General features: G+C 46.0%; 2 protein-coding genes across 4 annotated transcripts in view; one reads left to right on the top strand and one right to left on the bottom strand.

Annotated features, from left to right (window-relative positions):
* Window positions 1–365: 365 nt before the first annotated feature.
* Window positions 366–8,203, top strand: GTPBP2 (GTP binding protein 2). The gene is made up of 12 exons (XM_081245836.1): window positions 366–583; window positions 2,354–2,380; window positions 2,667–2,851; window positions 3,190–3,298; window positions 3,498–3,695; window positions 3,995–4,169; window positions 4,329–4,548; window positions 4,979–5,114; window positions 5,234–5,292; window positions 5,902–6,073; window positions 6,529–6,693; window positions 6,923–8,203. Exons 1-12 carry the CDS (start codon window positions 398–400, stop codon window positions 7,097–7,099), a joined length of 1,809 nt encoding a protein of 602 aa, XP_081101962.1. The 5' UTR covers window positions 366–397; the 3' UTR covers window positions 7,100–8,203.
* A 1,432-nt stretch (window positions 8,204–9,635) lies between these two features.
* Window positions 9,636–21,136, bottom strand: part of POLH (DNA polymerase eta) — a 30,957-nt gene continuing 19,456 nt past the window's right edge. For all 3 annotated transcript variants that reach the window (XM_081245834.1, XM_081245833.1, XM_081245835.1), the window contains 6 exons: window positions 19,677–19,780; window positions 18,383–18,502; window positions 17,453–17,576; window positions 16,850–16,915; window positions 13,624–13,793; window positions 9,636–12,046 (listed from right to left, as the gene is read on the bottom strand). In XM_081245834.1, coding sequence (XP_081101960.1) covers window positions 11,155–12,046; window positions 13,624–13,793; window positions 16,850–16,915; window positions 17,453–17,576; window positions 18,383–18,502; window positions 19,677–19,780 — 1,476 coding nt within the window. In that variant the 3' untranslated portion in view covers window positions 9,636–11,154. The remainder of the gene's footprint in view (window positions 12,047–13,623; window positions 13,794–16,849; window positions 16,916–17,452; window positions 17,577–18,382; window positions 18,503–19,676; window positions 19,781–21,136) is intronic.

Raw genomic sequence — 21,136 nt, 5'->3', positions numbered from 1 at the left:
ACCAGGCCCCAGGAAAAGACCCGCTCAGCGGTTGGAGACTGAGAACCAGACTACAGCTCCCTTAGGCCTTTGCGGGCAAAGGCGCGCTCCTTGCCTACGCCCCGAAGCCACCCGCGGCTCCTTGCGCCGCGATGCCGCCTGGGAGTTGTAGGGCGGCGGCGAACTCTTTCCAGGGAGCTCGCAGGCTTGGGGACTCAATATCCCTTGGTGCCCTGCGGCTGTTTCTGACGCGACCTGGTGGCCAGGGAAGGTGGAGGCGCGGCCTGCGCAGGGCCCCACCCAGCCCTCCTCTGGCTGGCTCGACTCGGCCGTGGCAGTAGGCGCGGCGGTGGCGGCGGCGGCAGCGGCAGCGGCGGCGGGGGGGAGGGGCCGGGCGGGGGGCTGGCGGCAGCGGCGGATGGACTCGCGGGTATCGGAGCTGTTCGGCGGCTGCTGCCGGCCCGGAGGGGGCCCGGCCGTGGGCGGAACCCTCAAGGCTAGGGGCGCCGGCGGCAGCAGCAGCTGCGGTGGCCCGAAGGGGAAGAAGAAGAACGGAAGGAACAGAGGGAGCAAAGCCAACAACCCCCCGTACCTGCCCCCCGAGGTAAGCAGCTGAGAAGTGGCGGGGTGAGAGGAAACCACTCCTTCCGGTCCCAGGACTCCAGGAAGGCGGGTCAGAGAGAATTAGTACCCCCTTCCGGTGTCAAGACCCCCAGGAGAGGAGAACCCTTCTTTCCGATCCTAGGACCCTAGGGAGGAGGGACAGAGAGACTGGGCCTCCCCCTCCTGTGTTAGGACCCCAGGGAGGAAGAGTAGGGAGGAGGGAATCTCCCCACTCTGATCTAGGTAACTCCAGAAGTGGGGAAAGGGGATCCCACCTGCATCCCTTTGGGAAGAGCAGAGTAAAGTGCCCCGGTCCCCTCCCTTATGCAACAGGAGAAGGGAGACTGCATCCTGGGATGAGGAGTTAGAGTTTTCTGAACTTGTTCCACAGGGAGGAGGGGAGTACCCGGGAAAAGAGCAATATGTTACACACACACACACACACACACACACACACGCGCGCGCGCGCGCGTCAGGCTTAGTCCTCCCGCCCTTTCCCTGTGCAGACAATAACTGCTACTTTGTCCCTCTTAGAAAAGGAGGACCCAGGGGAAGAGCCTCATCAAGTGGTTATAAAACTTTAGCGTGTATGAGAACCACCTGGATTGCTGCTCCACTCCTAGAATTTCTGATTCAGTAGGTCAAAGGTGGCCCTGATAGTCTGCATTTCTTATAAGTTCCCAGGTGATATGAATGCTACTGGTCCTGGGACCACACTTTGATAACCATTAGCCTAGACCATTATCTTGTACCACTTTTTGAAACCATCCTAATTCTTCATCTCCAGCAAAATGATAAAAAGGAAGGTCTTTACTGATGGGAAAAGATCTCCTTTATACTCCATGAGGTGGAGATTATGGGTGAAGACCTGTAAGAGCCTGGGAGTCAAAGGGCCTTGAAGGGATGGAATGATGACAGGAAGGGGAAAAGAAAAATAAAATGGTCAGGGAGGAGGAGTGCAGAAATGCAGGACAGGCAGAACAGGCAAATCTCATATCCTTTTGTACCCGAGAGGGGCAGGCTTAGGCAACAGGATCCTTTTGTGTTGGGTCACCTGTTATAGGGAAGAGGAGGAGATTGTGGAATGGACTCAAGATTTCACCTCAACTGAGCATGAGAGTTAGGGGACAGGAGGGGAAAAGCCACAGTGAGTCTAGTTTGTGGCATCTGTCTCCTTCATTATATTTTGAGTTTCTTCTCTTCATCTCAACCCCAACTTTGGAGCCCTGCCGCTCTTTCACCTGGACTCCTTTCTTATCAGGCTTGTAGTGACCAGTGCTGAGCTCACCCTTTGGCCGTGTTCCAGAACCTCTTGCAACCTCTTATTCTTGATGTCATCAGCTGAGAGGGGCGGGCAGGAAGGAAATGGTGTCTCTCAGATGAGTGGCAAAGAATGGCCTCAGCAGCCTGGACACGGAGAAGACATAGACTTGTGGGGACAACAGTTTGAGGCCCTAGGGGGAAGGGAGGGGGAGAATTTTGCATCCAGGAAGAGCGTGTTGCTAGTGATCAAAAAAGGAGGGAATCCGGGTTCTGTTCCTGGCTTAGATGGGTGACTGACTGTGTTCTCAGAGGCCTTTCCTTCAGAGAGGTCACACTGGGACTGAGTATAGGGCTGGTCTGCCATGACCTTTGACAGACACCTGCCTAAGCAGGTGCAGCTGAGGCTTCCTTCTCTCTTAAGTTAGCTGCCTGGACCCCAGTGGGAATCAAGGGGAAGTAGGGGTTAGGTCTGGACAGTGTGTGGTAACTGCTCCCTGTTTCTTTTCAGGCTGAAGATGGAAACATCGAATATAAAGTGAGTCTTAGGTTGGGGAGGGTCAGGTTGTCCTTGCTGGCGTGGGATGATTTCTTTGAGATCCTTCTAACTTCATAATCTGTAGTAATTTAAAGATGTGGTTCAGGGTAAGGGCTCTGTACCTCATTCTGTTGGAAGAGGACTCACTGTTAGAGGAGGTCAGGGATGAGGGTAGTTAAGAGGGAAGGGAAGGTCCTGGTCCTTTCGGCAGGACAGATGGGGAGCATGTGGGTTCAGGAGGAGCATCTCTGACTTTATCTTCTCATGACACCTCACCTGCCCTAAGCTGAAGCTGGTGAATCCATCCCAGTATCGTTTTGAGCACCTGGTGACACAGATGAAGTGGCGGCTCCAGGAGGGCCGCGGTGAGGCTGTCTACCAGATTGGAGTGGAAGACAATGGGCTGCTGGTGGGGCTGGCTGAGGAGGAGATGCGGGCCTCCCTTAAGACCCTGCACCGGATGGCGGAGAAGTATGCTCCCCCTTCCCCTTGGTTCTCCTTTCCCTAAATCTGGACCCACGCATGCCCAGTCACCTAAGGCCTGCCTCCTCTTGACAAAGGGCTGAAGTGGAGAGGGTTAGTTTTCTGGGATCCTCTGCATTGGATCCAGGCTTTTTTTGCTCCTTTACTTAAGGTTTGTTTGTGTAACGGGAGCTATGGATGTGGGATAGACTGGAGGGTGGGTAGGAAGTGAAGAAAGGTGTTGGGAGCTCTGTGGGAGGTATGAGAAGGCCATTGGTCCAGAGCAGGGATGGAAGGGGGAAGGGGAGTACAGGTGAGATGTGGCAGCTGTAGCCTTGCTGTGACAGGGTCGGGGCAGACATCACTGTTCTCCGGGAGCGAGAAGTGGACTATGATAGTGACATGCCCCGGAAGATCACCGAGGTGCTGGTACGAAAGGTCCCTGACAACCAACAGGTGGGCCCACACCCTTCCCTGCCTCTCACGCCCATGCTCCCTGGGAGGACCCCGTGGTGGCAGACTCCCCTCTGGCCTGGGACCCTGTGGGGGTCCAGTTCATCGTTCGGTCCCCAGAGAGTGCCACTGCCTTTGACCTTAACTCTCAGTGGAGAGAGGTTAAGGGTCGGAGCCCTGACCTCTGACAATTCATCCACAGTTCCTGGACCTCCGTGTGGCTGTCCTGGGGAATGTGGACTCAGGGAAGTCGACTCTGCTTGGAGTCCTGACCCAGGGAGAGCTGGACAATGGGCGGGGCCGGGCTCGGCTGAACCTTTTCCGCCACCTGCATGAGATTCAGTCCGGCCGAACCTCCAGCATCAGCTTCGAGATCCTGGGCTTTAACAGCAAGGGAGAGGTGCATGCCATCAATGGGACCCAGTGGGACCAGACTCTAAGGAGGGGATGGTAGTGGTGAAGGACAGAGTCTGAGGTCAGAGTGTGGAGACTTTCTGGAATAGTGTAGACGAAGGCCCTGAGGGCACTGAACCAGCTCTGACCTCCTTAGAAAACAAATGGGGAATCAACTGAACTAAATCGGAAGTGGGGCTCAGGGTTAAGAGGCAGGGTCACCCAGGGACTGATTTAGGTCCTGGCAACTCTTGAAGGGTTGGGGAGGCTGGCAGGGGGCACTGAGAGCCCTGGGCTCTGGGCCAGGTGGTGAATTACAGTGACTCACGGACGGCAGAAGAGATCTGTGAGAGCAGCTCCAAGATGATCACCTTCATCGACCTGGCAGGCCACCACAAGTACCTGCACACCACCATCTTCGGCCTCACCTCCTACTGCCCTGACTGTGCCCTGCTCCTCGTCAGTGCTAACACTGGGATTGGTACGAGGCATCAGGGCAGGGATGGGGCTGGAGGGGGGTGCTGACTCTCCTACCCTGGGCCTCCTTAAATCTGGGAGCCAGACCAACTCCCCTCTTGCTCTCTCCTCCTTCCCTCATCCTAACTCTTCTTTTTGCTGCCTGCCTGCCTTCTCTGAGCAGCCGGCACCACAAGGGAACATCTGGGGCTGGCACTGGCCCTGAAAGTGCCCTTCTTCATCGTGGTCAGCAAGGTGGACCTGTGTGCCAAGACCACAGTGGAGAGGACGGTACGCCAGCTAGAGCGGGTCCTCAAGCAGCCTGGCTGCCACAAGGTCCCCATGCTGGTCACCTCTGAGGACGATGCCGTCACTGCTGCCCAGCAGTTTGCCCAGTCCCCCAAGTAAGCCTTTCTCACTCCAGAGCCCTAATCCACAGGGATGGCTCCACAGGGCCCCAGAGCATGGGGTACCCCTCCCCCTAGGGCCAGACCAGTCCTGGTTCAGTTCTGTGGTTTTTCAGGTTGGGATTGTAGGAGGGAGTCTTTGCTGAAGGCTGGACCCTTCCCCCAAGCCAGCTTTGCTGACGCCTGGGACCCTGGAGACGAAGTGCTGTGCCAGGCATTTCCATCTCCCTGGGCTCTGGGATGGGCCTCACGTGCCACACTCCATGGCTCACAGAGAGAGGGCCCCAAGCTCCTGAGAACCTTAGCAGACAACAGAGAGGAGCCCCTCGCCACTCCAAGAGAAGCTCACCTTTCCATGTATAGTGCTCCAGCCTCTGCTTCCTGTTGGAACTTTCCTCATCTGCCCATTCCGTGCCTCCCCCTACAGCGTCACCCCCATCTTCACACTGTCCAGCGTGTCTGGAGAGAGTCTGGACCTGCTCAAAGTCTTTCTGAATATTCTGCCGCCACTCACCAACAGCAAAGAGCAGGAGGAACTCATGCAGCAGCTGACGGAGTTCCAGGTAACTGGCCGTCTGAATGGGCAGTGAGCTGGGGATCTGGGAGGGACCAGTTCCAAGCCCCGAGTCTGTTTAGAGATTTTGGACCTGCCAGCTCTTGATAGAATCTTCTTTGGCTTCAGGTGGATGAAATCTACACAGTACCAGAGGTGGGGACAGTTGTTGGAGGGACACTTTCCAGGTGAATTGCCTTTCTTGCTACCCACCCTACTCAGCCCTGACATACCCAAACTCTGGAAGACATCATAGCCCAAAAGAGACCCTGGAGTTGAACAGAGCCCATCTAAAGGATGTGCTTGTTTGTAAATTAGGCTTTCACCATCAGAGGAGCTGGAGAAAGCTTGTGTATTGGCTTATAAGGGAAGAAACAGTATTGCTGCTTATTAGGACTCTCCAGGCCCCTGGGGGAGAGGTGTGGGTCTTGGCCCCAGGAAGAAAACTAGAGTGCATCAACTGACTTCATCTCCAACTAGGGAAATGAGAGATCCCTTAATACTCTTTCCAAAGCAGAGGATGAAACCCAAGGGGATAATTGCTCTCTCAGGGATCAAGTGCTCAGTGTCAAATCAACAGGTACCTCTCTGCCAGCGTCACTGCCAGCCTTTCCTGGTGTTAGCCTTCAGTCTGAATTCTGGACTGGGGCAAGGCAGTCATCTTCCCTACCTTCCAGTCGGAATTTAGGGTCTCTTTCTCCCACCCAAGGGACTCAATCTTAGAAGGGAAGGACCTAGTAGAGAAGCAGGTAGGGGAGCTTAGGCTGACGCTGTGCCACCTGCCCTGTGGGCTGCAGTGGGATTTGCCGTGAGGGGGACCAGCTGGTGGTGGGCCCCACGGACGATGGCTGCTTCCTGGAGCTGAGAGTATGCAGCATCCAACGCAACCGCTCTGCCTGTCGTGTGCTGCGAGCTGGTCAGGCCGCTACGCTGGCCCTCGGGGACTTTGACCGAGCACTCCTTCGCAAGGTGAGGTGGGAGGGTGGGTTGGAGAGAGAACACAAAGAGAAATGCCTGGGAGGCCGGCTCCTTGAATGAGAAGCATCTGTCTAAGGTGCTTCAGGGGAACTTGAAGAGAACCTAGTCCCTAACCCAAGAAGCTGGTTACACACAGACTGTCCGTGTATGAAAAAGGCTTAGGGTGCTCGTAAAGCACAGGTCACTAAATGTGAATTACTGTGATGCAACCCGAATGTCCAGGACTCTGAAAGTACTAAGCGTTAGAAGGGTTAGAGGACATGAAAGGTGGGTAAGGAAGTGTTCCCTCAGAAAGAAGAGTTTTCCGTATTGTCTTCTGAGGTCTTTGTGTTGGAAGTCCTGGAGGAGGAGGAAGTTGAGGAGCTCTAAGGGGTGTGAGGGTGGCCGGGGAGGAGAGGCTAATGTGAGGTCGGCCCTTCCTGGGTCTGGGGGCTGTGCCTCCCCAGGGCATGGTGATGGTGAGCCCAGAGATGAATCCCACCATCTGCTCAGTGTTCGAGGCAGAGATAGTCTTGCTGTTCCACGCCACCACCTTCCGGCGAGGCTTCCAGGTGACAGTGCACGTGGGCAACGTACGTCAGACAGCAGTGGTGGAAAAGATCCATGCCAAGGTGAGAGGGACCCAGCCATGCCCCTGTTTTCCCAGGGAAAAGTCAGAATTCTGCTTCCAGAAAGGAGGAAAGCCTGTCCCCAGATTTGTAGAGAGCTCCCTTATCCCACAAAGGGGACAAAGCCCCACTTGGGGTGGGCAGACACCTGCTAGGCCCCCGAGGGTGGAGAGCCAAGGCTGGTAGAGACAGGAGGTGCTTTCCAGGGCCAGTGACCATGTATCTGCTGCAGGACAAGCTGCGGACAGGGGAGAAGGCAGTGGTACGTTTCCGCTTCCTGAAACACCCGGAGTACCTGAAGGTGGGCGCCAAGCTGCTGTTCCGGGAGGGTGTCACCAAGGGCATCGGCCATGTCACCGATGTGCAAGCCATTGCAGCGGGAGAGGCCCAGGCCAACATGGGCTTCTGAACTCCAGGCAGGCACAGCTCTACTGCTGTCCCTACAGTACATAAGGTGACTTCCGGCCATGCTGTCTCCTGTTGGCAGCTCTGCGTGTTAGTAGGCGAGGGAATGAGGGGTGATCTCTACTGCTTGCTCCCTGCCACCTTTTCTGGAGAGATGCCAAGCTTGGTGTGAGCAGGGAGGGGCAGTCCTGAGGGAGAGGACAGGAGAATTCAGGGCAGTGCTCAGCAGCTGTGTGTCCACCTGGTTGGCTCATCAAGCCTGGCATCCCTAACGGCCTGTCTACCGGAGGGAGCTGATCACCGCCACATTGGCCCCACTGTCAGGACTGGGCATGATTCGCCGGTGTGGTCGCTGCACATCAGGAATTGTCACAACAACTGGGAGTGGTCCTCGAAAGCCCTCCTTTTTGTATACCTCTTCTCGAGGCCATGTAAGTTGCCCATCTCTACCTGACTGTGGACAGAAGACATCTGCTCCTGGCCAGCTGGTGGCCCAGGGTCTGAAGAAATGGCACAGGGACAGTGAGTGGCAGTGCTCCCGCCCTGTGCTGAGACATGCGGTCTGCTCTTCAGCTTTGTCTCCCTTCCCTTCTTCACTCAAGGGCCACGTCCCCGGTTCCTCCTCGCAGAGGCCCCACAGGTGCTATTCGTTGCGCTGGCCCAGGTGTGGGGCCGCCGAGCTACGACTCGGCGTACCGAAGGTCAGCTGCGTGTCAGTCAGCCTTGTCCCCTCCTCTGCAGTGATCTGCTAGTTGTAACGCTGGGTCAACAGGTTGTTGGCCTCAGTCCCCAGGCCGGGGGCCGGGGGCCGGGGGCCGCACAGCTCCCCATCCTGCCCCCACGTAAGTCCTCTCTTGTTTTAGTCATCTGTAGTGATCATCCCTTTCCCACTGTTGCAGGGAACCTGGAGGAAAGGGAAAGATGTTGCCATACTTCCCATTCTTTAGAGCATGGATTCCCTCCTTCCCTTTGGTAGTGTCCTGGGTTCCCATGGACTCAGGGATTTGGTTGAGGTTTCTCTGCATATATATATACATATATATACATATATATATATATTTAAATACACATATATATATATTGTACAGAATAAAAATGTTTTATTGAACACACGGTGCTTATGCTTAAGACCCAGGCGCATCTTCCAGAGCTGGATTCCTCTCCAGGATCAGAGACGAGTGAAACCCTTGCACTGCTGAGCCCTGAATGGGGGAAGAACCCAGTTGGTATCTCATTCACCCTGCTTCCTTTCCTCTACCCCACTTGGCGATCAGTGTTCCAGTGCCGTGACTCAAGTATTCTGGCCTGTTTTGCATAGTTCTTTGAGTGAGCAGAATAGAAAGTGAAACTGCCACCTTTTCAGCTAAGATAGGTATCCACCCTGTCTGTACTTGAGGAGTTGGCCACTTGCTAATGGTCACAGGGGTAAGGAGGCTGATGACCATGCCCTGTCAGAGATTTGGAGATAAGCGTGCCAGCTACTTAATGACGAGTAGAACTTAGAGACATGGCAATCTGGTCCTCACACTTTTCCTAGCAACGCAGAGTAGCCTGATGTGAGGTTTATATAGTCTAAACTGGCTTTTTGGAGCCGAAAGCCAGCTGGCGAAACCTTTGTCCCTTCCTCCTGTTTGTGTTCAGAGTACCTGACTACCACATTTTATGGGTGAAGAAATATGGCCCAAGGTTAAAGTCGACCGTAAAAAGCAGGGACTACAGGGACTCCCCTGGCCGCCAGTGGTTAAGACTCCACGCTTCCATTGCAGCGGGGCGAGGGTTTGATCCTGGTAGGGGAACGAAGGTCCCGCGTGCTGCGCAGTGTGGCCAAAAAAAAAAAAAAAAGCAGGGACTACATTTTCAGTACTGATCCTTGCAAAAGAAATTTAATGATAAATGTGGGCCATGGTTCCACGGGTATTCTGCCTCCAGGGCATTAAAGTGATAGTCTCCCTACCATTCAGGCTCAGCTGCTTTTTATATATCACTGGTTTAACTTGCTACTAAGAAGCCTGTGGTTGAAGAACTTCCTCTTGGTGTTGGGAACTAAGAACCATTTACGTCCTTCTGTACGGTTGCTGATAAACCGCTATGAGGGAAGGTTATAGTCAGCAAAAAGGTACTATAGCCTTCTCCCAACACTGACCTTTGCATGTCTGTCTGCTGCCCCCTCCACAGGCTCACTGCCCGTATGCTGGGGCAGGGCTGGCATTCCCAAGAAAACAAGGTGTGCTGCTAGTATTGTCTTTATTGGTTATTCACTAGTGCTCCCCCTACCTCCCCCCACTACCTGTCTTGGCCTCTAGAAGGTCAATGAAACCAAAGTTTCTACCACATTACTTTTCTATTTGACCCCTTCCAGTCAACTGAATTGTTAAAAATTTGTTCAACTTGATCTGTACAGCACCCAGAGGAGATTTTTTTTTTTTTAACTTCTCCCTAGATTAGGAAAGGAAGTTTTGGAAAATGATACCCGAGACATCTCCACAAACTAATGAGGCACTTTGCTACATTAATGCAACATTGAGGAGTACAAAAAGGTGTATAAGTAGTATGTACATTTTTATTGTTACAGTTCTGGTAATCTTAAAATTTTCAGTATATACGTTTCATCCAGTGAATATCAAGCACCTATTGTGTGCAAGGCACTGTGAAGAATTCTTGCCTTTAAGAAATCTACAAATCTAGTAGGGAAAGAGCCATATATACAGTAAGCACTATCTTTTATTAGATATTTAACTGCCACAAAAGTGGAAGGTCTTTCTGGAGGAAGAAATAATTTGCTAGACACAGTGGTTTTCAAATGTTCCCCCTTCAAATTACAGACCCCCAATTTATAAATAAGCTAAAATAAGCCTAAAAGTACCAGTTTGAGTACATGTATGGGAAGGGGGGCTATGTATACCGTTCTCCCTACCCTCTTATCTCCCCCCACCCCCCGCCACTACTCAGTTCATCTTTGATTGGGTTCTCTGTGTAATCAACATTTCCCATATCAGAAAAGCCAAAACTGACTTTCCACACATAAGAATGGAGATGAAGAATACAGTACTATAAACATGGACTAGTGCAAAAAGCTACAATAATTCATTTAAAACCCTAAGCTAAAGATTCACACTTCAGTAGGGAAGAGATGAACATGCCAGTGACCCTGAAGGCCCAAGCATTTACCTCTTACATTTGTATTTAGGGTTTAAGGAAATGACATTGCCCTCTACAAACCTGGTGGGCTGTTACTATCTTCTAGATGGGTATTTCTCAAATTTGTTAATATACAAATTCAGTAGGGGTGGGGGTAAGGCTGAGACTATTTCTAACAAGTTCTCTGGTGGTGGAGCTGCTGCCCCTCAAAATCACACTTGGAGTAACAAGGTCCTAGAGATGATCTAGTTCTGATCATGACTTAGCCAATCTAAACAGAGTTCCTGAGCTGGTCCAGTAACAGTCTCGTTGCAAGAGGTAGAAGGGCCAGTGGCTAAAATTGTGGCTATCATAGGGTTTACTTGAATGAAATTCAGTATTTGTTGAGTAGCTTCTATGTACACAGTCCTGCCCTAAATTAGTTACCACTTTAGGGTTTCAGGTCTTCACCTCACATAAAAAAATTTTTTTAAACTTTTTTTTCACTCAGTTCCTTTTATGTGCCAATGTTAAGCTACATACTTTAAGTACATTTTTCTTAACCTTCAATAATCTAAGGCATTATCTCAGTTTTACACATGAGGAAAGTGACTTGCTCAAGGCTGTATTCCAAGAGGCAAAGCCAGGTTTGGAACCAGATCTCTCAATGTTCCAAGGCCCAGGCATTTTAAACTGTATGACACTGCTTCCCTAAAGACTAACAATTAAAAACTCAATACAGTTGTATCTCTGGAAGATGCGTTTTTACATCCCTGTCAACAAAGAATTAGAATCCCTGAGGTGGGAGCCTTAACATCTAACCGGATTATTTTCCTTATTAAAAATTTTATAAAGTTATAAATTTCCTTGAGAAGTGAACATATTTCCATCTCCCAGTTACAAATAAAATATTAAAACCCTGCAGCAAGCCTGAGGGCAGCACTAGTGTGTTAATGGCTTAAAAAATGATTCCAATGTCTGCATGCCCCCAGGCCTAGGGCGTTTATTATTGGAGGCCAAAGGGCTCTTGGGATTTCTTTTGCCTTGAGGAGAACTGGCAGGAACAACCTGGGGGTTTGAGGAGTGGGGCTGCAAAAAGGATTTCTGCAAGTCCAATGCAAAATGATAGTCTGTATGTTCTGGCATCTCCCATACAGGTACCAGAGAGCCACACTTCTCACAGGGCACTTGGTCCTCAGCAGCCAGAAGACTGGAGGTAGTAGTAGATGCCTTCTGAGCCACCTCCAGAGCAGACTTGGAAGTTAAAGAAGCAAGGCTGCTTAGGCTGTTCTGGGCCAAATCCATCTCTGCAGGAGTTGCTTTGAAGGATCCTAGCTTCAACACCTTTTCACAGACAGGGGCACAATCTGGACACTCTGTTGGAAGACAATTTGGTAACTCTTTAGGACTGGACTGTGGTTTTTGTGGAGGGAGGAAAACATTAATAAGCTGTTTCTGCTTTAGAAGCAGACTTTTCTGTTTAAAGAAGGGCTCAGTTCCTGAAGTACGACTGGTTTGGAAAGGTAATGAGGGCTTGGAGGGTGAATTGCTTATGGGGGCCTGCGTAGTGGCAGTAAGAGAAGAAAGTGAAGCTTCTTTGACTTTCTGCTTTTCTGCAGCTTTCTGGAAGAATGATTCCAGAGAAGTGGTTGCTTTCTTAGTGGTTGTCACCGCTGGGCCATTTTCCTGGGTCTTAGCTTCTGAACTGGTAATTGGCACCTTTGACGGAGAACTTGGGTCACTGCTCAAGAAGATGGTGATGTCTGTGCCAGGTGAAGGGGCAGAGGCAGAGAATTTGGTAGCGCAGAGGAGAACCATTGTAAGGGGAGGGGACCTGAAGAGAAAGTAAAAGAGTGAGGTTAGCACCAGGTCACAGGTTCAGTCTGTAAATGATTGGGATTCTGGTTCTGCCACACAAGGAAACTGTTACTGCAGTGGTTCTCAAACTTTAGGGTATATTGGATTAATAGATTCAGTAGACCTGGGATGGGCAGAGAATTTGCCATTCTAACAAGTTCTCAGGTGATGCTGATGTTGCTGGTCTAGGACCACACCTTGAGAACCACTGACTTTGGTGAACACCTACCAAGTCAGACGTAAGTTGGATACCCTGACAGCTGGGTTTATTGTTTTCATAAGATACTTCTGCAGAGCTGCTGAAATTCAGGGAAATTGAGGCAAGAAACTATTCAGGGCAATAAAAAAGCTTTAGAATATTTAGACTGGAAAGACTTTTGAAAAAATCCTCTTATGCACTCTTCTGTTTTTAAACAGAACCAGAACTCTGACAGACTTTCAACTCTGGAATTTTTAGAGAATGAAATTTCACAACTGCTTTGGTTATCTGGTCTCAGAAATATTTCAAGAAATTCCTGTCATGAAGTTCCTCATTGTGTCTAATTACCCAAATAACTTTTCACATGGGTTGAATTTTGGAAGATGAAATGTGCTTTTATATACAGATTAGTCCCTTGATGAGGTAAGTTTAAAAATTATCATGACTATTCTCCTCTTTCATGCTCTGGGATAGTCTTATAATCAGACAAGGTTATGCTTCCCTGTCAATATTTCACACTCTTGGTGAGCAGTATTTGTTATAGCCTGTCAATTTACAAGGTTTAATGTGAACATAGTATCACAATTATCATTTGGTTCAGTAAAACCGTTCAATATTTGAAAATAAACAAATATACCAGGAAGTAAAAGTAAATTATTCTAAGTAAAGAACAAAGACTCTAACTTTAGAGACCCATACATGTAGTACCCTTATATTCAGATATGCAGTAACTTAGGTGCCTAGCTAAACTTTTCTTTTTATAATCTCCAATGTAGATATATAAATAAACAACCAATTTATCTTCCTCACATAATTATATTTACATTGTGAATCTGGAATACTTTTTTCAATTTAAGAGGCTATGTTAAATAAATAATTACGGGATTCCAATACTGAAAATCATTAATATCTGGACAGTATATACTTGATTATCTTTAATGGCCAGCTGAAGTGAAGTTTATTATTATGACATTTGGTATTACACCGGTGGAGCTTGTAACTGAGTTGGGATGTGAGATAGAGATTACTGGTGAATAGGTCACTTTCATTATCAAGGAAGATGATTTTAAGATAGAACCATCAAGCAGTTGAGAGAAAAGTTCCCTGAAACTTGAGTTCTGTACTCCTAAGTACAATTGGTCATTCCCCTGACTATAGCAAATTGATATAGGCAGGGATAGTATTGGTTCACTCTGCCTCTCAAACCAAATGTAGGCAAAGAGGCTGCAGCTGAGCTGCCTTGTTTCTGGTGCTTCTACTGTGTCCTACCCCAGCTGGAATGCTTATATACCCACTAATTTTAAATAAAGACAGGGTTTAAGTCTCAAAAGAAGATGAGTTAGAAGGAAACTCACCATTCAGTTTGGGTTCCTGAAGTGTTACAGTTCCTGATGACAGCAAACGCATCATGGCTCATCTTGTGAGCATCATAGCGAGGAAGGGCACAGCAGCGGCGCAGGCTGCTGAGACGTTTGTCTCCTTGTACGCGAATGCTCACGACCAACTGAGTGGCCACCCTGTCATTCTGTGGGTGTAAATGGATTGAGACAGAACTGAAGTTACCTTGAGCATGTGGAGTCTATATAGTGAACTCTGTGAGAGGAAAAACCAGGGTGAGAGAATGGTTTGGGAACAGGTTTAATTTTTTTTAATTTTGTGCTGTTTCTGAGTATAAATAATTGGAGAAGACATAATTTAGATGATGGAATATTAGAATATCTAGGATATTTTGACAGGTAATGGGAACAGGACAGAATAAATGAAAATGAATTCTTCTGAATGTTTTGTTTTGTTTTTTGGTGGTGTCTGTGCAGGAAGATTATACTAAATACTTGTAATACTATATTCTAGTTTGTGACTGAAGGAGGGTTCATGTAAGTCATTGAAAGGGTGTCAGGATTGAGTAGTGGATCTATTCTTTAGTCTGCTCTGATGCTCTTATGCTTAAGAAGAGCAGAAGTGGACTTACCTGGTGGCACAAGTGGTTAAGAATCCGCCTGCCAACGCAGGGGACACGGATTCGATCCCTGGTCTGGGAAGATTCCACATGCCGCAGAGCAACTAAGCCCATGTGCCACAACTACTGAGCCTGCGCTCTAGAGCCCGCGAGCCACAACTGCTGAGCCCGTGTTCCACAACTACTGGAGCCCGTGCTCCTCAACAAGAGAAGCCACCACAATGAGAAGCCCACACACTGCTATGAAGAGTAGCCCCTGCTCGATGCAACTAGAGAAAGCCCGCATGCAGTAACGAAGATCCAACGCAGCCAAAATTTAATTAATTAATTAATTAATTTAAAAATATGTGTTTGTTAAATGCATAAATATTTCAATCTTAACAACAACAAAAAACAGCAGTGGTTTCCACTAGCACCTCCTTACAGCCCATCTATAGAAGATAAAGTGTAGTGAGCCTGCTTCTAGAGAGCATGATCATTGATTCACTTTTCAGTGACGTCTAAGCACCTGAATACTGTTGATGCAAAGCAAACTAAGAAATAAAGGTCAAGAGGCAAGAAGGTAAAAAGTATACATAGGGATCCCCTCAAAATCAAAAGATTCTAGTGAGAAGAAATACTCCTAAGACAGACAAACCAAGAGCAGCAACCAACTTCTAGGTAAAAATACATTTTGTATTTTTGTGCATTTTGTAAATACAGTTTATACAGATTTGTATATCTCGAGAGAATACAAATAGGCAATTACAAACAAGTCCTTGTTGACTAAAACCGTTCAACTATAACTGACTGCCTACTATGTATCAGGCACTATCTAGAGATACAGGAGAGAACAAAATAAAGTCCAGGCCCTTCTGGATCTTATCTTGTAGTAGGAGCTGCATATAATAAACAAGTAGGCATGTAATAGAAATGACCACAAAGTGCCATGGAAAACAGAGTAAGGCAGGGAGTGATGGAGGCTGCTGATATGACAGGGTAGTTGGGGAGAAGGTGAAGGTGAAATTTACTTGATGTGTTAAATAAACGGGGAGGAGACCAGCAAGTGGAGTCTAGAGAGGAGTGAGCTAGGGGGAGATGATAGGACATAAGGTCATTGACTGTTAGAGAATAAAGAGATGAGAACGGAGCGACACCTAGTGGGCAAAGTCAAATAGGCCCATAACACAACCTCTTTATGTTGCCTCCCAAAGAACAAACATTTACCAGCACCTCAGCTAAAAAGGGGCAAACAGGTAATTATAGATGATTCCTGACAGTATACAGTTGATGTCTCAACTGGAGAGGACACATCAAACAATACCATCAGGAAAATGGAAAGAAAATCCACAGAATGGGAGAAAATATTTGCAAATTATATATTTGACAAGGGACTCATACCCAGAATACACACAGAACTTTTAAAACTCAATATAAAGAGACAACCCATTTCAAAAATGGGCAAAGGATCTCGACAGACATTTCTCCAAAGAAAATAAAATAGCCAACGAGCACCTAAAAACCCTAAGACACCACTTCACACCCACTAAAAATTTTTAAAAAGACAATAACAAAGATATAGAGAAATTAGAACCCTCTTACATTGCTGGGAGTGTAAAATAGTGCAGCAACCGTCTGGTATGCTAACACAGAGTTGCCATGTGACTTAGCAATTCTACTCCTAGGTATATATACAAGGGAAATGAAAACATGTCTACACAAAAACCTGTACATGAATGTTCACAGCAACATTATTCTTAATAACCAAAAAGTGGAAACAAATAACCATTCACTGATGAATTGATAAATAAAATGTGGCATATCCATTCAATAGAATGTTGTGATAAAAAGGAATAAAGTACTGATAGATGCTACAATATGGGTGAACCTTGAAAATATTATGTTAATTGAAAGATTTCAAGCCAGTCACAAAAGGCCACATGTTATATTATTCCATAGATATGAAATGTCCAGAATAATTAAGTCTATAGAGACAGAAAGCAGACTAGCGGTTGCATAGGTCTGGGGGAGTAACTATTAGTGGGTATAGGATTTCTTTTCCGGGTTATGAAATGTTCTTAAATTGATGATGGAATAGTTGAACAACTCTGAAATATACTAAAACTACTGAACTGTATACTATAAATGGGTGAATTTTATGGTATGTAAATATATATATGTATCAATAGAGCTTTTTTTTTTAAAGATAGAAGATAAACTAATCATCAGATGTTTCATGTTTGACCTAAGACTCTGTCTCTAAAACTGTGAGTACTTCTTTGTCACATGGACTATGTTAAAGCCAAATAATTTACAGTCCAATCCCTAAATGTCCTGCTTGATGGTTCTGTACTCTGATGAAGATCCACTGTATATTCAGAGTTGCAGTAACATTTAGATAATATACAAAAAAGTAAAAGCAAATGGTAATGAGGGAGACAGGAGTAGTCAGGTCTTACGTTCACAGATCCAGGCTTTTGAGAATCATACTGAGTTTTATGGCAGTTTTATGGGAAAAGATAAAAGATTTCTTAAAATTTTCCAGCTGGTATCTTTTTGTATCTTTGTTTCTACTCCATAAGGTAAGGAGCAACTTGTATTTAAATCCCAAAGCTCACCCCAGGAATAAAGAAAGAAAATCTTACATCATTTCGGTCCTTGATTAGTCTCTCCTCTAGTTCCTGGGCTAATTGCAAAAGCCACCATTGTACCTAAAAAAAGTATTGAGACTTTAATCTTTCATTTAAAGACTCTAGGTTTATTATAGAACTAAATGGTGGTTTTGTTCAGTTCTCCCCAAAATGGAAGTGTGCAACAAAGTCTCCCCTGTAACGATCCCCACATCATAGAAATCTTCAGTACTCTGACCTGCCCTAGCTCAAGATCTTTCATTCTTTTCCTGCTGGCATGCCATCAGGTGAATTTCAGGCATGTTCCAGCTCTGAGAAAAAAAGACACAAACTTGAGGCACAATATCCTGGCCTCAGAAGATTTCAGCTACCAAAAAATGAGTAATTCCATTTCAAACTTCAATCAGCTCCATTCTATTTCTTTTTAGATGGAAGAAAGGGAAAAAATAATTTTTAAAAAAACCCCAAGTTAAACTAATCAATTTTCAGCACACAAAAAACCTTCTATTTCCTTCATATTTTACAGTATAAAGGTCCCATCTAACTTTCCACAGCTACCAAAACCTACCCACCAACTCCCTTAAAAGAGGCAATGTTCTGTCAAGAATGTCTGCCTACCTGTTCCCGAGCAGCCAGAGCTGTTTTTCCTGGGAAGTTCTTGCTGCAGCCAATGGTTTTGGGTATTTGCCTGGGTTTAACTGGATCATGTTCAATCCCCCGGCACATGGCATATAGCCAAGATCTAATAAAACCAGCAAAAAAGTTTAAGGTGAAAGCAAATGATTATTCTTGTTAAAACAAAATACCTATATTATACTACCTTTTATCCCTTTCATGAAAAAGGAAAAATTTGTTCAAAATTAAGTACACCTCACCCGTAACAGAATCCTTGCCGTTCCCAATGAATTCCACTAATGATAAATTGCCAAGGAGAACACATTATGCTTTCTAAAGCCAAGTCATCATTTGTATTTTTGGAAAAGTGCCAACTAAGCCACAGATTTCATATCCCCAAGTATTTTTGGTACTTACTAAGCATAAATCAAGGATTTTTAAGAGAACAACAGCATCTTAGCACACATAAATGTTGTACATGTATGTATCAGAGCTTCAAAGTAACAGTTCCTATCTACCGACCTATTTAGGCACGTGAAAAAAACTAGACTAATAGGTTATAATGATTTAATTTTTTTTGGTGGTGGTACGCGGGCCTCTCACTGCTGTGGCCTCTCCCGTTGCAAAGCACAGCCTCCAGACGCGCAGGCTCAGTGGCCATGGCTCACGGGCCCAGCCACTCCGCGGCATGTGGGATCTTCCCGGACCGGGGCACGAACCCGTGTCCCCTGCATCGGCAGGCGGACTCTCAACCACTGCGCCACCAGGGAAGCCCAATGATTTAATATTTTAAAGCAAAAGGACCAATGCAATTACCTCGAGGAGCAAATATTAACCTAAAGATAGGTCTAGATTTTACCTGATGCTCTTGTCTACATTTGAATTTAGCATATCCATAAAGGTTATGATTGAAAAGTATTAGGAATCACTTACCCATTCTTCTCCCCAAAATGACTCTGGAGCTGTGATTCAGTGAACTGGGTCAGTTCTCCCATGTATTCTACCCCCAGGATTTCAATGACAGAAGCCCCTAGCTTTCCTCCAAGACTACGGCTAACAACAACCAAAAAAAGACAAAAGATTTATAGGTCACATCATAAATATCTAGTTAGCAGTAGATACAAAACATTTTGCCTGTATAAGAAGCTCTCCAGAAAGTTCAGGGAAAATGAGAACACACATTGGTCCTGTAAACTATTGATTTTCTAGCATAAGATTAGACGACTCTGGGAATTCAGTAGTCTGGAAGTTAGGGCCTGGGAAGAAGATTAACCATAGCATAAACACAAGGGTAAAGTCATTAATTAGTTATCAAGTCAACTGTGTATAAAACTTTCAATTATACAGGATCTACTGTCCCATTTAGGGATTAAAATTCCACCTCCAAAACAAACCCCTTCCATAGCTAAAACCTTTTATATTTAAGAATATAGTAAAAAAAAAAAAAACTCTTCAGCTTTGCCTTTGAGATGTCTAATAATATGTCCTCAACCTCTCTGTTCAGTCCTTTTTCCATCACTTATCTTCCTCAATATGGTCCCAGTTCACTGGAAATATATTTTCTCCCTCTTGGTGCTCAAAACAGTCTCCAAATTGGTATTTCTCTTCTATTCTCACCTGACTCTCCGAATTGTGCCAATCTCAAAACAAAATCCCATGCCTTTTTCATAAATCCTTCTCAGATGACTTTTATGAACTTTGGTAACTACCTGTACAATTCATTTAGCAGTTACTCACATACACTCTTGATGATAGCACTTTCACTATTGTTTTGAACAGTTATATCTTGGCCCTTCAACAATATTATAAGCCCTTGTCAAGGACACACTATTGGTATGCACAACCTAGTTATTAATTTTATTTGGGAGCAATTCAGTAGCCCTGAACAGCTTGATACACTACTAGAACAAAGAAAAGAAGTAAAATTCCTATTTGTTATTTAGTAACAGGCTTGAGTAAAAAACCTAGAAGGAAGTTAAACATATGGCTAAAAAAAAGTTCATTTTTTAAAATTCAGGATTAAGTATCTTCCGCAGATAATCCGGAATTGAAAGTTCATTAAGAAGAAAATCTCAGTATGTTTGTAAAATTTTCTGTGTCATCTCCCTCCTGTCCTCATGGTACCTATTTTCCCTGGCTCCAATCCTTAAGGGAAAGAAGAAACTACAACCAGAGAGGGCCTTCACATATATAGAAGTGAAATCTAAGGTGCTCCCTGAATACTTACATTTTGCTAATAGGCACTTGGCTGAAGAGCTGTGGGACTGACCCATGTGAGACCAGGGTCTGCCCGTTGGGCTTGTTTAGTCCACAGGCCAGCTTTGCCAGAACCTGGAGCATGGAAAGTATAAAAACCCCATTACTGTCAACACCCACACACAGAGTTGGTGAATATTAACACACACATATACACGCATACCCAAGGCACAGCTTAAGGGCTGTAACTAATGGTTTCCACGTTAAAAACAAAAACAAAACCAGAAACTCAAGACATCTCCAAAGCTTGGTGTCCCACAATATCCACAGTGGAAAACATGACCCACTATCATTATCCTCATTGTTCTTTCCACATCTTCCATTCTCAGTCTTTCTTTAGTCATTTATTCCACCCTCGTCTATTCTTTAAGGTTTTCCTACTTCAAGAGGGTGAAAAAGTAGAGAAGCTACAGAAGAGACTTAAGATGCATTTCTTAGTATGTCCATATGAAAATGCTAAAACAAACTCATTTTACCCTACTCCATTTATATACATTTCTTGATTAATGGTTAGTCCATTTTGAGTCCCGGATTTAATACAGATTACCATCATTTAGTATCTGTGATAAAGACTGGGCTCAAAATCATTGTCCAATAGCAAACATCTTCTTATACTAAATAAGACTTCAAAATGAAAAAACCCTTGAGAAGTCTTTTCAAAGAATAAGGTACTTCAGTGGTATCATTTAACAACTTATAATTGGTAGGAAAAATATAAAATCACTCTTCAAATTCATTGGAGATTCTCTGAAACTTCTACTAGGCCACATTTAGTCTAAATTACTACATTGAGACTTTTGTTTCCCCTCCCTCCACCTAACCAGAAAAAAAACCCCCAAAACTCTACTGTGTAGTTTGGCAGCTTTCCTCTTCTTGGGAATTCCCTGGCGGTCCAGTGGTTAGGACTCGGTGCTCTCACTGCCGTGGGCTGGGGTTTAATCCCTGGTTGGGGAACTAAGATCCCACAAGCTGAGCAGTGTGGAACTTTCCTCTTCTTGAGTGAGGGAGAGAAGGTAGTAACTAGGAATAATCAGCCACTGCCCAACTACTGAGTCTACACCAAAGGGGATGAAGATCCCAGGGCCACACTGCAGTTTAATCAGAAAGCACAGAACAAAAGCATAGAACACCCAGAACTCTACATAAGAAGTGAGATAATACTAGAAAATTCAGCAACCAAAAAGAAAAGAAATAGGTTCCTACTAGCCTCCTCCTTTCTTTGTTTGCTTTCAGGATCTTACTTCCCTGTCCAGGGACTGAACCCAGGGCCCCCGGCAGTGAAAGCGCTGAGTCCCAACCACTGGACCACCAGGGAATTCCTGCCTCCTCCTTTCTTTGGATAGTTCAGTCATTAAGGAAATACTGTGGATACAACTATGAAAATAACCATTTCCAGCAAAATTTTCAGCCTGCTTCTTAGGAAAGTACATG

The sequence above is a fragment of the Mesoplodon bidens genome (assembly GCF_964165515.1).
Source record: "Mesoplodon bidens genome assembly, chromosome: 10".
In the NCBI taxonomy this organism is placed as follows: domain Eukaryota; kingdom Metazoa; phylum Chordata; class Mammalia; order Artiodactyla; family Ziphiidae; genus Mesoplodon; species Mesoplodon bidens.
The sequence above is the reverse complement of the archived record's forward strand: the minus strand, read 5'-3'. Positions and strand labels throughout refer to the sequence as shown.

Coding starts and splice junctions, on each gene's coding strand:
- GTPBP2 (XM_081245836.1), top strand. CDS start 398: ATGGACTCGCGGGTATCGGAGCTGTTCGGCGGCTGCTGCCGGCCCGGA. Junction 3,299..3,497: donor AGGTCCCTGACAACCAACAG/GTGGGCCCACAC, acceptor ATTCATCCACAG/TTCCTGGACCTCCGTGTGGC. Junction 6,694..6,922: donor TGGAAAAGATCCATGCCAAG/GTGAGAGGGACC, acceptor TATCTGCTGCAG/GACAAGCTGCGGACAGGGGA.